General features: G+C 38.1%; 2 protein-coding genes across 5 annotated transcripts in view; both read left to right on the forward strand.

The window, feature by feature from the left end:
• The first annotated feature begins 3486 nt into the window (after positions 1–3486).
• Positions 3487–8738, forward strand: MRPL19 (mitochondrial ribosomal protein L19). The gene is made up of 6 exons (XM_026707657.2): positions 3487–3564; positions 4251–4368; positions 4455–4573; positions 5699–5833; positions 6066–6247; positions 8024–8738. The coding sequence occupies exons 1-6, from the start codon at positions 3516–3518 to the stop codon at positions 8246–8248; spliced, it is 828 nt and encodes a 275-aa protein (XP_026563442.1). The 5' UTR covers positions 3487–3515; the 3' UTR covers positions 8249–8738.
• A 2302-nt stretch (positions 8739–11040) lies between these two features.
• ITSN2 (intersectin 2) overlaps positions 11041–15489 on the forward strand; it is a 71591-nt gene continuing 67142 nt past the window's right edge. Inside the window, exon 1 of one of the 4 annotated variants that reach the window (XM_087919424.1) lies at positions 11041–11193. The gene's annotated coding sequence lies outside the window, so the exon portion shown is untranslated. Of the gene's footprint in view, positions 11194–11376; positions 11782–15489 lie in introns of those variants that run through there. The other 3 variants (XM_087919422.1, XM_087919425.1, XM_087919423.1) reach the window with 3 other exon arrangements.

The raw sequence follows: 15489 nt of genomic DNA on the forward strand, positions 1-15489 counted from the left end.
TCTATATTTTCTATATGTCTTCTCCCCTCTTTTCACTCTCTTAATTCTACTTTATTTATTTCATCTCAATTTAAATCATTATACTTGTATCTTTTGCCCGTTCTTTTTCAATTATCTATTTATCTTTTCTCTTTAATACAAAATTTCTCCTGTAATCACTGGTTGAAGTGTGACGCCTTTCTATCTTTCCCCTAAATTTAACACTTAAAATAATATATAATTTCCATTCTGATTCTGCTTAGTACATTCCACGTACTACATTTTAAAATAAGAAAATAATAAGTTTATAATTACAATACAATCTTATGTACTTTTGCAGAATCTCTTTTTTAATTGTATTTTACCCTTTGTCTCTGAAAAATACCTGTTTTTTAACATCTTGTTTCAAGCCTTTATAACTTCTCTTCCCTTTTTCCCTTCCTTTCTTGTCAAATCTAGCCTTTTTACCCCGCCCTCTTAATCTCCGCCCTCTTAGTCTCCCCTCTCTGTTGTATTCCTCTTTTCTGTTGCTTTCTGACATTGTATCGATTTTTCACCTTATTTTTCCCTTTCTTGGTTGTTTTTTTAAATCTTGAATTCTCCATTCTCTTTCCCCTCTTTCCCTTTTCTTCCTCAACTAAAATTGTTTTTCATTAAAGATGGCTTCTTCTTCTTCATCCCAGCCTTCTTGTTGTTGTAATTCCTGGTAGGTAAAAATCGCCATTTCTAAGAAGTGAAAAACAAATCAAGAAGAGCCCTTGCCTTCTTGTTCCTCTTCTTTTAGCTTTTTGAATTCCATTTTCAGTTCTTCAACAGATAATGCCATTGTGAGATTTTTTTTTAAACAAGTCTTTCAAAAAATAGTTTCCAAAAGTCCCAAAGTCACCAAGCAATCCAAATCAACACAAACAGTTTCATTTAGCACTTTCTTCTTTTTATACTTTCTCTTCCTGGGGTAGAATTCAATTACAAAGTTCCAAAATGTATTTTTTAGAAGTCTTATTACAGTTTATCTCTGATCTTATAAGCTCCAAGCAATCTCCTCCAGCAAAGTCTTAATATAAATTCTTTACCTCTCCCTTCCCACTTATAGCAAAAAGATTTTAATTTTTAATTCCAATGTTCAGAAATCTTTAATGTCCCCTTGGCTTTAATTTTCAAATTTAATTACCTTCTGTTGCCAAAGCGGATTTTTCCGATTTCCATCTGCTATCTCCGTAGGCAAGGAGAGTGAGAAAAAACAAACTTTCCCTTTTCACTTTCATCCGCCGCTTTTTACAATCTTCTTAGGGAACAATGTATCTTTAAGAAAGCTGAATTTCCAGGATATTTAGATGTTACTTGTTGTCCGGGTTCAGCCAAAAACTTTCACTTTCTCAGCTTCCTCCTGCACATTCTTGTCCGGCTGAAAGCTTCTTTGTGGCGGCCATTGCTGACCGCCGCTCCACTGTCTTTGGAAAAGGGAGTTAAGCCGGCTGAGGAGGGGGGTTGCGATTCCTGCGGACCCCTGCCCGGATCTCCCCTTTCTTCAGTTATCTCTACAGGATAACTATAGCCGCCAAATCCAACTGGATCGGGGGCACTCCAGCAGCGAGCGCAGCAGGAACCGCACACGATCGCGGATTCCTGCCCCCCTCCCCCAAAGCCTTGCAAACCGGACGTTTTGTTAAAACTTAATAAGCAGCTTTCAGAAAAGATGTTTTATGTTTTTATGTCTTATGTTTTGTTTGTTTGTGTATTGTCTTTGAAAATTAATAAAATTTGGGTTTTTTTAAAAAAAGAAACATGAATATAGTCCCAATCAGCCACTTTTGAAGTAGCTGCACATTTTTCAAAGATCATACAACTGCTTGCCATTATTCCAGGCAAAGACTATGCTGCTTTAAAGCAGCGGTCGCCAACCTTTTCAACCTCAGGGACCACCAAACTCATAATTTTAAATCCTGAGGGCCACTCGTTCTGAGAGAGAGAGAGGGAGGGAGGGAGGGGGGAGGGAGGGAGGGAGAGAGAGAGTGGGTATTCTGTGATCAGTAGGAAAACGGGGTTGGGGATTTTCCTGCAGACTTTTGGGGGGATTTTCCCAGGGTCTCTGCAGACAGAAACCTTGGGAAAATCCCAAAAAGTCTGCAGGAAAATTCCTACCGATCGCAGAATATCCTCTCCCTCTCTCTCTCTCTCTCTCTCTCACACACACACACACACACACACACACACACACACAGGTCCACATACACCCCCACCCCTCCAAGGCATTCCTAACCTGCTTTTCAGCTCTGTTCTCAGGGGAGGAGGAGAGAGAGAGAGAGAAACAGTATTCTGCGATCAGTAGGAAAACGGGGTGGGGGATTTTCCTGCATGCTTTCTTTAGGATTTTCAGAGACCTGGGAAAAGTCTGCAGGAAAATCCCCCACCCCATTTTTCTACTGATCGATCATTCTTTATTTGGGATCGCAGGATACCGTTTCCAGCTCCGTTTTCAGGGGGAGGGAGGGAGGGAGAGACTTTTGGCTTCATGCAAGGAAAGCAGCAGAAGCAGCAGAAGTCTTTCTTTCTCTTCTGGCAGAGTTTGGGGGAGAGAAAGACTTTTGCTGCTTTCCTTGCTTGCAGCTAAAAGAAGCAGAAAGAAGCAGCCTGGGGGCCAGGCGAGGTGCATAGGGTGAGTGGGGCAAGTTCTCTCCCTCCACCCTTCCCCTCCTCCCCTCATTACCTCACGTTGTTCGCGATGCAAGCAACACAGGCCTTGTGTTTCCGCAGGCCATGTGGGCGGCCTTGTTCCCATGCAGCCTGGATTAATTGCTTTGGGGGTGTGCTCTGGGGGTGACATTTCTCTGTGGCCCACCCACAGATGGCCACCTCTGCTTTAAAGAGTTGCAGAGATGTGTTATGTTTGTGCATTATAATTCCCCAACATCATTTATGAAACTGAGTACAAACTTAATGCTTAATATATATTAAATTAATTTGTTATATTAAGGACATTCCAAGGCATAGACAACTATTGTTAACATTAGACAAACACAATATAGACTTGGAATTTGACACTAAGGCTCAGAATGCCTAAAGCAGAGCTCTCCGGAGAGCTGCCTGAGGAATTCTGGGAGTTGAAGTCCACAAGTCTTAAAGTTGCCAAGTTTGGGGACCGCTGTTCTAGAGAGTGGAAACAGATTTTTCCTTACCCGTGATTGTTATGTATATTTAATGTAAATAAAAACAAGGTTTCACATCACCAGGAAAACTGGTTGAGAATTTAAAAATCTTATTTTTAACATCAATATATGGGGTGAGGGGCAATTTGGCGCAGAAAAGCGTTCCTAATTTGGACAATTCTCACTTTTAGCCGGTATAAAGCAGGTTGAAAAGTGCTACTTAAAACCGAAATCCAAACGCAGCATTTCTCTGATAATTAGGGAACGTTCCCGCTCGGGTATCATTTTCCTTGCGAGAACTAATTTTGTCTCTCTGAGGTTGCCGTAGCGTTCGTTGCGCCTCAAGCGCATGCGCTTTTTCCTCTTTGGAAGGAATTGTCCTAAACGGCCATGGCCGTTCTTACGAGGAAGTTTTGGTTGCCGCTTGTTGGGCGCTGTAGTAAGTTTTCGTTTTGAACGAACGTTTTGCCTTCCGAGGAGACATATTCCTAAAAAGAAAGGCCTTTGTTGAGTGTGAAACTGTTGACTTTTGTCCTTGTGCATGCTTTTGTCGTTATTCTCCGCACAAGAGGCTATGGAAATAGGGATTGCCGTTTCAGTTGGTTCTGCTTTTGTATATCCCGGAGTGCAAGAACCCCGTTAATGGAAGATAGTGAGAATCTCAGGCTCCCCAAGCTTACCGGGGGGAAGGAAGGGTCGGTATGTAATAGTTGTATTTTATGCTTTTTGCGCCTTGTGTGTGAATCAAGCCTATCTTCGGGTTTTGTTTTGTTTTTTAAAAAAACGTTGCATTTGTCAACTGCACTTTATTAGCACTTTATGGGTTGATGGAATGAATCCTAGTCCACAAAAATTTATGCCGTTATAAACGTATTAGATATCAGAAGACTGTTCTTCTATTGCAAGAACTGCATTTTCAACAACCCAGCCTTTACGTGTATAGATATTAGTGTCTAAGGTGGATCACAGAAGCCAATATGCATCTGATTATATTTCTTAAGCGCCTTCGTAATTTTTTATACAGACGTGAAATGCAAGGATGTTTGGTTGTACAGTACACAAGGCTAGTAGTGTAGATGTTGTTAAAACATAGCAGTTAACTAATTTAATATTATTCTTCCAAAGGGTGCCTTTCTTTATCAGCTCGAGGATTCAACAGTAAAGATGGAGAATCAGAACAATTTAAACCACCTCCCAAGCCAATTATTATTGATGAATTGAAACAACAAGCAACAGGGAAACGGTAAAAATAACACTAGTTGTATTTGATCTTTAAATGTTAAACAAGTCAAATTTTCTTCTATTTTGAAGCTATTTATATGTCTATAGGTTCTTGAGTCCTGAATTCATCCCTCCACGGCAGAGAACAAATCATTTAAAATTCTTCCTTGAAAGACAACATATGATAAAAAGAAGAAAAGTAATCAATATTCCAGAATTTTATGCCGGTCAGTACTATTTTTAGAATGTTAACTTCATAATGTGGCATTGCTTACATCATACATAATTGTACTGTAATGTAAAACAACATGTTTTTATATATAATGTTCAATTTAGTAGGACTCTATATGTTGAAATGATCCAAAACTGCTTTAAACATCACGTGAACATAGTGAATTCTACTATTTGTTCAAGTTGCCTGGCTTTTTTGAGAATTCTGCATAAGGTTTGGATTAACTTTAATGAGTATGTACTTCCAAGCTGTGATATTCTTTTTCCAAAACTATTTGGAAACCTGAAAAAAGTTTTGCCTACAAATTAATGTAACTGTTGTCCGTACAACTATCCAACTGTTATAAATAACCAAATACAATACTCAGTTTAGAAAGAAGTTCCATTTTAAATGTTACAGAGTTAAATACTTTTATATTTTAAGGGAAGTTTAACAAAATATGTGACTAAATTTTAAAATAATTTTAAATATTTTTTTTCATAAATGAACACATAAGAGACACAGATATACCTAGTAAGTTAGAGCCTTATAAATTGAAAAAGCAAATCATTAGGTGGGTTAATGTTTTGTTATGAAAAATATAATCTGAATTTAGTAGCTGTGATATTTAAAAGATGTTATTTTTTGAATTGTTACTTATAATTAACATATTCGCAGAAACAGCTAACCTAATAAATTTCTATTGTAGAATATAAATATTTTAGGTAAGGAGAAATGAAGGCTTAGTTATGGTACATATTTCTTATAACCATAGTGGCAAATCCCAGAAGTTAGCTGTGACTTGGGCCCCTCTAGATCTGAGACACCTTGAGCACTTTAGAGTATAAAAATATTTATATCAATTTGAATAAATAGTACAATAGAGTGGGCATGTATATATTTGATCAACTGCTTGGCTGGTGAACCTGACTTCTCATTTAATTTGGAATGAATCACATGCAAAAACCCTAGTCCAATATGCAGTATTTGCCCATGTGATTTCCAGAATGTTGAAAGTATGCAACATGCAACAAAACTATATCAGAAAATTGTTGATTTTTATTGTATTTACTCTATATTAATCCATGGTCTGATTTTACTTAGTTTCTCTGAATGTTGAATTATTTTATTTTTCTCCCAGGAAGTATACTTGCTGTTTCTGCAATGGATCCATATTCCAATGGAAAATGCAACACTTTTGTAGGAATTTGTATTCAGCGATCAGGAAAGGGACTTGGTGCAACTTTCAAACTTAGAAATGTAATAAATGGACAAGGTGAGTACACAGAGTTTGTTATGCCTTTTAAGGATGTAGTCAGGACATTCACGAAAGGAAGCAGTATCGGCTTCAAACAGGTTAAAAATTGATCATATCACACAAGGAAAATTCAGCTTTCATATTTTAAAAACTTGGTGCATTATGGGTTCATTCTAAGAAAACCCTTATTTGTTAGCTAAGCGTGGTAAGCATTTGCTATATCAATTAAAGAAATAATGTTCATTTTAAGGTGTTGAAATCTGCTATGAATTATATAATCCCCTAATCCATGAGATCAAGGTTTTGAAGTTGGAGAAGAGGCCAGATGATAACTTGATGTATTTACGAGATGCTCTGCCAGAGTTCAGCACTGTTGATGTAAACATGAAGCCAGTGTCTTACATACTTTATGATGAAGTTCCTGTCAATAAGGTAATCTAAAGGGGTAATTGCTGCATGCAGCTAACAATTTGTTCTTGAAAATAATTTTGCGTTATTGCACAGAATTCTACTTGCTTGGAGAATGTTCTCCCAGTAGAGGTTTCCTGTCAGGTTACAGATAATCCTTGATTTAGGACTATTGGAACCTGCCCCTCACAATCATGATGGTCATAAATCAGGTCACCCATATTACCAACTTTTTAATGACTTTTTTGTGGCACTCATTAAGCAAACCTGCAGTTGATAAGTGAACCAATGGTTCACTATGGGCCAGTTGTGGCTTGTAGGCCACCGCCCACCCCCTGGACAGCCAAATCAAATGAGGTGGACTGGTAGTCAGAGCCAGCATCAAGACAATCTGAGAGCTCTGAATGGAATGGTGCTGTCAGAGATAGAGACAGAGTCAGAGCCTGGGCTGTCTATCAGCCCCCAGATGGAGAGTCAACAGCGTCCAGGTGTGGAGGTGGCTGATGAGGAAGAGGAACAACTGGGTCCCATGCCTGATGCACAAAGGCAGAGGAGAGCAACGGGAAGCTATGGGCTGATCCTCGGGACAGAAGAGCCACTGTTGCTAGCTAAGCTCCACCCTAGCTCTGGGGATAGAAGGGTGTGGAGACGAATAGATGTGGCAGGCAACTATTCATTTCCCTGTCAGTCAGCCACCAATAGTCTGAATTCTGGATCCTGTTTGGAACTATTGGAATTCTTTCTTTGATTCTGAAGCACTGAGAGTCAGGCGCGCCTTCGGAGCGTATGTGTGGGTGTCCGCTGCTGGGAAAAGAGCGAGCGCACCTTTCAGGATGTCCATTACAAGTGTGGTGAGAGAGAGAGAGACTCCTGGTGGATTGAAGCGATTTCAGGGGGAAAGGGAGCGAGCTTCAATTTCCACAGGCACGTAGAGTCTTCGTTAGGCTGCTGTGTGTGTGTGTGTGTGTGAGAGAGAGAGAGAGAGAGAGAGAGACTCTTTGCCAGGTTTGCTGGCACTCCTAATAATGGGAACGTTAGTAAAAAACAACAACAACAACCAGCGTGCTTATCATTTCTGGGAGGCAGGTCAGAAACCAGATTTGCTGAAAACCAAAAATAAATGGTAGTTTTTGGTTAAACTGTTGTAAAAGGAGATCACAGGACTGTGGGATGCTACAAAGGACCATAAATGTGGGCCAGTTGCCAAGCACACAACACGCAGACACGGTGTCTGCAGAGGGGGCCTGGCCATCAAATCTTTGGAACTGTTGTAAATATCCCCAGGGAGGTCCATCATAACTTTTAATAATTGCTAAGCAAGCATTCTTAAGTCAAGGACTATCTTGTATAGGGATATAGCCTGTTTTTATTATTGTCAGCATTCCACACACTCTATATAAATGCTTTTGAGTTAACAAAGAAAAACATTTTCTTATTAGGAGCATGAAGATCTCTCTGCAAAATGTGCCAAATTCCAAGGGTTTTCAAATGATTTTAGGTTCCAGCACAGCATTGTATTTGACCAATAAGGTTCTTGAAGTATGAAGTACAGCCCACCTATTTTTGTTGCTGTTGTTATTTCATCTAAGGAGTATAATCCCCGAGAGTTTCAGTCAGCAGATAGTGATTGGCACAAGTTCACCTATTCCAAGAATAATTGGGAAACATCCGATCTGTCAGCATTGCTAAAAATCATTATATATGAATGAGGGACTTCTATGAGTACAAAATACAATTTTTGAAAGTATTTTGCTGAAATATGATATTCACATGCTAACATTTTATTTTGAATTATATTAGATGAAGGTCAAAATGAAGCCTAAACCGTGGTCAAAACGCTGGGAACATCCAAAATACAATATCCAGGGCATCAACTTTGATGATTATCTTACAGAAAAAGACAAAGAAAGAATTAAAAAATGGGAAATGCCTTGGAGACAATTTGATATGATGCTAGAGTATGACACATCAAAATTTGAAAAGGAAATTCAGAAAGAAGTAATTGAAGAGCTGGATAAAAGCTAGAGGGCTATTACTTGGAAAGACCATCGTTCGAGGATTTTTAGGTTACATCTTTAATAGTGACTCTTTAAAAAGCATGTAGATGAAAGGTATTCATACTTCGTTTTTTTGTGTTCAGCAGTCTTTACATATATAAAACTTTCTAAATAAGCAGGTAACATTTTGGATAATTGAGGAAAATATGAAGGCCACAAGAAACATGTTGGTGACATCTTTAGAAGGGTTTGGTCCCCAAAGTTTTGACTGTTTTTGCAATGGGAGGTATATATCAGCACATTTCAAAAGTAACCCCTTTAATTTGTTGCCAAAAAGGCTATGAAATTGAAGGTGGTGGCCAAGGGTTGCTCATGTCCATTCCAGAAGTTCTTTTTGTATGAGATAAGGCAAATAAAAAGATAAGTAGGATTGACTATGAACTTGTAGGGCATGCTGAGTAACAGGAAATTGAAGTAGTATATCTTCAATAAAAGCATTGATTATATTCTCCAATTCATTTTCTGTTGTGCCAGTGTTTAATCTCTTATAAAGGCAATATTGTTTGTTTAGCAGCGGTAAAAACAAAGTAGTAATGTTACATGTATTGCTCCTGTCCATTGGTAAAGAAAGGTAAATATCCCAAGAAGAATAGTTAACTGTTGTAATAATTGCAACCTCAATACCAATATGTAGCTATTTGAAACAAAAATACTATCATAACTTCCAATTTATGTTACTCGACAATGACATGTACTTTTAGGATATAACTCATCCATTATAATAAACCTTTAACTGCAGCATAGTATTGTTTGAAACCATACTGAGAAATTCAATTTTATTCATGCTTATGTATTGTATAAAAATGAATTTTAATGATATTTAATTGGATAAAACAAGTACTGACCAAGATTATAATATGCATTATAAAATTTCTATTCAGAAATACAATTAAGCTTTAATTACACCATAAATAACATTGCTAATTTGGGGCATGGTGTCAAATAAAGTAATGTTGCCATGTTAATTTCAGAAACTGTTAATTGACTGTTGAGAAATGAAATTGGCTTTTGATCTCAGTTCATTTCAATAAAAAGTTTTTAAAAGCAGTATGGTACTATTGGGGTGGGAAATAGAATTCAGGGCTATTGGGTATATTAAGAAGTTTTTAAAAAATCCAGAAGCGATTTGGATTTGCCTTGAATAAGGCTTTGAAATCATAGGGAGTTGAGCTTGACTCAAAGAAGACTTTACCTTACGTGAGTATAGCTCGATCACTAAATAGTGAATGCTCATGTTCACATGACATGTTAAGGATATTCAGCTAATAATTTTTCTGCATTTGCAGAATTTGAAACATTAACTACGATATGTAATCTGCATTCTGACAATGTAGCCTATATAATCTGCATTCAGACAATGTAGCAATAGGTTGAAATGGGTTAACTAGTGAGTTCTGTAAATAAGGTGTATGTTGTATGATAATCTTAACCAGACTTGGCATCTTTGGAGCCTCTGGTTCAGTTTCCTCTTAATCATTCTTTCAATTGTAATGCAGAATCTTTTGAATTTCAAGTCACTGTATCAGATGCAGCTACAGTATTGCATTCTTGCTCAGGTTTTGCTTGCCCTAACTTAAGGTTAAGATAGGTGCAGTCATTAGGTCTAGGGGCCTTGTCAAATTGAGTCATTCCAGTGTTGTGAAAGAAGTGGTTATGAGATTATTGCTCTTCATTTAGCTTTGTTTTTTCTTTGATTCTTTGTTGCTATTGTGCTTGTATGAGGGAGAGGCTTGATGACAAATTGCTGTGCTATAGGATGTGTGGCACTCAAATAACAGCCTATTCATTTGATCATGATAAATAAACAAGTCAAGGATGCAACTCCATGTTAAAGAATGCTCAATTTTTGCATGCTGAACAGCTTATGCCTCTCCTCCTGACAACTAGACCTTGGAAAAAAGAATCTGTAGCACATTTTCTAACAACTTTATTAAACAGCATAAATTGTTCATTAATACAGCTTTCCCCTTACAATATTTTCATCATTGCAAGCAATTCTACTTTTTAAACATATTGCTTTTTAGACTCTAGAGAACTAAACATATACCTACCTCCTTCACATTTCTGAAATTAATCTTGGAAATCCAAAGGCATTTAATCCCAAGGTAAAGAAAACTTTATTGGAAACATATTCCCCATTAAATTTAAATATCAAGTTGATCATGGTAGGCAGGGAGTCTGGGATTTTTGAATCCCATCCCTGGCAGGGACCCTATAATGCAGAGGGTTTTCTTCGGTTCTTCCCGGGCAGATAAGGAGCAATCAAGCCTACGAGGCAAAATTCACGAGCATCAAGCAAGAACTCAGTATTGGTAAACAAATATGAACAAAAAAGTACCATTCCCTCTTTTTTTCCCAGCCAGTGCGTTTTGATTAAAAGGGTCACAGCTGAGTGGAGCGATGGGAGAGTTTAGCTACGTAATGGTGGTTGGCCAGAAAAGGAGCTAAACCTCCGTTTTCCACCCACAGAAAAGGGGAGAAGAGCGTTATCTCACACATTGTTTTGGCGCACCAAGAGAACGTGCGCTTTCGGCCATTTTTGCCCACTTGTGGCAAACTAAACCGGTAACAACAACAACAAACAACAAAGCCTACTGGGTTGCAAGGATATCCTTTCGGCAAACGATTCAAGAATTCCGGAATGAGGTAGTTCACTGGCGGCCTGCTGGCTCCCTGAAATTACGCGGGGGTGCCCAAGCCCAGGCGCGCATGGAACTCCTACTCCCGCTTGTTCCCTCCTATATATATATATATACATACATATATAGCAGCTGGTTCTGACGCCATGTTCCGGTTTTGACGCAACGGTGGTAACAGCCGCAGCCCCAGGAGGAGGAGGAAGTGCAAGCCAGAGGAAGGAGGCAGTCCACCAGCTCTCTCGGAAGGGGAAAGTGCTGACAAGCGGCGCAACAGGTAGGCGCAGGTGCTTTTGCTCCAGGCCTATCGCCAAAGTCTGCCGGAGGGGCGAGGGCTGCGGCAGGGCGACCCGCAGTCCGGCAGGCGACCGAGGTCGGGAGTTATTCGGAGAATGCTGCCTTGAATCCCTTTGGCTTAAGGGGGTGGAGATAAGGCAGGCGCTTTGCTCGTTGCGTTCATGGGAAGTGTGGTGGTAACATCGGGGAGAAGGCGGGTTGGGCTCTGAAGCGCTGCGGCGGGGGAGGCTGGTTGCGGTTGCGGGTTCAGGGAAGACGCCTCGGAGAGGAAGGGGCGGCCGGCGGGCTGAGAGAGGATCGGTGGGCAAGGGCAAGAGAGTCTTGCCAACTGCGGCGAAGAGTCCGGGGCGGGACTTGTGCCCGGGACTCGGGAGAACGAGAACGCCAGGCCATTGGAAGTCGCCATTAAACACAACCAGACAGCTCCTCTTCCGCCGCATCTGTCAAGCTTGGAGCCAAATGCATCCCGGGGCTCCTGCCGTTGGTCCCCCTGGGGCCTCCGGCTGCTTTTGCTCCAAAGGGCTTCGGCTTTGCACGTACACACTTTTTGCTAACGACTTCGTTTTGGGTGAGTGCTCTAGTTGCAGAAGGTGAAAGGCAAAATAAAGCTACGTGCGTTGCCTTGCCTTGGGGATACAAATAGTTAAAGCCGCCGGGGCTTTAAAAAAACAAAAGTAAAGCTAGAACTGTACCTAGCTTATTTTTAACAGCTCATTGGTAAATAGCAATGCTTTTTTTACGTTTGTATGTTTTGAAGCTTTTGGATATTTATCACCTTTCTTAATGAGTGTTCTCATAATTTGTATTTATTGCTTTCATTCTTAAAATCTGTAAAATGACCTATTTCTTTGTGAATTTAGCCATATGTAAATTATATACATGTACAAATGCATACACTTTAAATACTTCGTTGTGTTTCTATAGAAACCATGCTTTTCATACCAGTAGTAGTGTGATAACTTGGATGATATGAAATAGGTGAATGCATTTCTATGGCTAACCAAAGAATGCTATATATATTCATATGAATAACTGAGGAATAAGAGTTAACATGCCAGTGTATAAATATGTGTGTACTATAGATAGACAAGACTTATAACTCTTAATTACCAGGATATAATGTTTTATATTCAAGATTAGGAAAAGTATTTGTAGTACTGTCAATCTGGCCTATATTCTGTTATTAAAATAAAGAAGTTCCTTCTTTGGACTAACTAATATTAATCATGACTGTTTTTTGGCAAAAATTGAAAGAGAATAAGATGAGTGAAATCCATGTTTTCTCTATCTTGTTTAAAGTAATCAATACAGAACACACATTTTCTCCATATCCTATCAATATTTATAATGAAAGAATAATTAAAAATAATGGGGATGACTTGAAAAAAACTTTTTTAACATAAGATGAAATGAAAATATCTTTCAAGATCATTATTTTTATTTTAACTTTGTCATATTTTTTTCAGTATTTTATTTCTCGTACTCTTAAGAAGTGCAGTTGGATTAAAATATTTTTGAAGAGTATAACTATTTAAAGGACATCTTAGGAAACATACATGACATTGAAAGAAGCTATTTAGAGTACATAGTAATCATGTGAATGTTTGCTGAGGAACCAGTTCTGCTGTGTTCTGAGAGGCTGACTTGTTAGGCTTAGCCTCTTTTGAATTACTAGGAATATTGTGAATCTCAATATGTGCTGTTTGTGAATTTTTATATAAAATAGAATTAAATTCTTTGTATAAAATACTTTCGCATGAGAACTTTCTGAAAACTAAAGAAAATGTTTGAGTTAGTAATTAATTTTTGACACTAAAATTATTGAGATTAGTATTCTAATCTCTGGAATAGTAGGATTTTCCAAAAAATAATCATCTAGAGTGCCCTAGGAAGAGTGGGAGATTTATCTGTGAGTTCACATTCTATTACTGCCAAGCTACTAATAAACTCATTGCTACAGATACATTATAAAGTAGAGCTATAGTACAAAATATATGCCTGTGTTATTGCCAAGATTCCAAGCACGGTAGGGGTGAACCTATTTCTATATGGAAACATTCTACATGTATTGAGCAATAAGGCAGCCAAATAGAAAATAGATTCTTCCCATTTGCAAATGCTATCATGCAATCAGGATTGTGACACTCATAGGATGTTGAAGTTTGTCACTTGTTTCAAATATTTTATTTGAGCAAAAAAATGAAATGGAGCTCAGTCAAGCTTAATTATGCCTTTAGGTTTGTATATTATTCACCTCCAAAGTAGTTTTAACTTACCCCATATCAGTCTTGCAATATAAAAAAATGTCTTCATTGCTGAAAGGAAGTGTCAAACTTTATTGCTTATAGAGCAGATATTTGTAAAAATGTAGGTGGGTTGTTTTAAGTGACTCAAAGTTTATTGTGAGATAGGTCCTTAATTCACTTAAAGATAATCAGGTATTATCAATGCGAGTATATTCTCTATACAGACCAGTGTTTCTCACTCTTGACAGCTTTTGAGTTGTGAGGAATTCTGGAAGTTGAAGTCCACACATCTCAAAGCTGCCAAGGCTGAGAAACATTTGTCTATATAATTTGAATGCCATCTTTAAAAAAAAGACTCTTTCCTCTTACATATAGATATCTGATGAAAGGTAGCATTTTCCTTTTATAGTAAGGACAGCCTCAAAATGTGTAAAATCTATTAAGTCTATGCCACCTATTATGTTGGAGGGAAGTCAAGTGACTTGAAGTGACTAGGGATAGAGACAATAGTAGCAGGATAGAGATTAACAATGAAGATAACAAACTTCATGTTGATGCAGTTTTCTGATAGATTTGAGGATTGGCAAGAGTACTATAAATAGGGAGACTATAGCACATCTGGTCAGATGTTTAAAAGGTAGAGGTGGATTTTTTTGCCTTTGAAATAATATATGTGTTGAAAGTATACTGAAAGATTTAGACTCGAGAGCAGATCAAGCAGGAAAGGTGGCACTGGGTACCTGAACTGTCAACCCTGCCAGGTAGAACAGGTTGAACTAGTTGCTATGCACTTACTGTGTCTTTCAGAACTAATTGTGGGCCTGAGAAGATTTTTTTCCCCTGGATATACAGGAATTCAAGATTATTCATATGGAGAACAATTGGCTCTTTTTGCAACCCAACTTGTTTGACATGATGTCTTTAATCATTTTAAACTTTAGGTAAATATGAATGTCTAGGACATAAGCATCACTATCTTCAGGCTGACAAGGCCATATTCAGAGAAAAGCTCAGAAGTGGTCAGTAGCTTTTAAAGTAAACTAGAAGGTAATATGCTTTTTCAGTAACTTTAATTCTTAATATTTTTCCAAATCAAATCACAGAGAAATTCATCAGCATGGCAAAGTCTTAATGTCAGTGACAAAGAATGATTTCAACAAAAAATATTTTTGTGGGAGTTGGGTAATTTCCATAGAAAGTAGTTTAAACTGAACAACCCGTACCAGATACTAAGAATCATTTTTATCTGGTACGGGTTGTTCAGCCTAAACTTTTGTTATTAAGGAGGAAGTGACTTCTTTCCTTGGTGCTTTCTGAGCTTGGTTGTTTTTTTGCAAATATTTCATTACATTCATTACTAGTTAACATCATTCAGTGCTAGTTATGTTATCTAGTTTGGGTAATGAAACATCTGCAAGAAAACAACTAAGCTTAGAGAGCACCAAGGACCTCTCATTTCAACCCTGAGCTGCAAATACTGCATTCTCCTTTATTGGTACCTATTAAAATGCCAAGTTTTTGTGATTTAAAAAACAATCATACAAGATAAATCACTTCAGATTTTTTCCACACCTTTAATATAACATATAAGCTTCACAATTCAATTGAAAAACTAACTGAAATTGGCAGAGGGGGGATAACAGTAAGACACTAGAATGTGGCTGTGTAAGTGTTCACATCGTCTTAGATGTGACCATGTTCAGAATTAACCAATCACATTCAGACTGATATTGAACAGCAGCCATTTCATACCAGCCATCAATTAAAATGACTGATCAAGTCCATATAAGGGTCAGCTGTTCTAGTTGGGTTTTTCTGTCATTTACTTAGTTGCCTCTTACAGCAAAAGCCATGGTCTGCAAAGAGCTTACAAAGCATCAAAGAGATCTCATTGTTTGAAGTTATCAGTCTGGAGAAAGGTACAACTGCAATAAAATTTCCAGGGTATTGGATATACATGGAACACAGTGAAGACAGTCATCAACAAATAGACAAAATATGGCACAACAGTGACATTACCAAGAAGTGGA

Source organism: Pseudonaja textilis, chromosome 1 (assembly GCF_049901715.1).
Source record: "Pseudonaja textilis isolate UNSWEBS1 chromosome 1, rPseTex1.2, whole genome shotgun sequence".
Classification (NCBI taxonomy): domain Eukaryota; kingdom Metazoa; phylum Chordata; class Lepidosauria; order Squamata; family Elapidae; genus Pseudonaja; species Pseudonaja textilis.

What these genes read in the sequence shown, in the direction of transcription:
- MRPL19 (XM_026707657.2), top strand. Translation starts at nt 3,516, where the DNA reads ATGGCCGTTCTTACGAGGAAGTTTTGGTTGCCGCTTGTTGGGCGCTGT. An exon ending in TATTCCAGAATTTTATGCCG is followed by an intron (nt 4,574 to 5,698) that starts GTCAGTACTATT and finishes TTTTTCTCCCAG; the next exon opens with GAAGTATACTTGCTGTTTCT. An exon ending in AAATGTAATAAATGGACAAG is followed by an intron (nt 5,834 to 6,065) that starts GTGAGTACACAG and finishes GTTCATTTTAAG; the next exon opens with GTGTTGAAATCTGCTATGAA.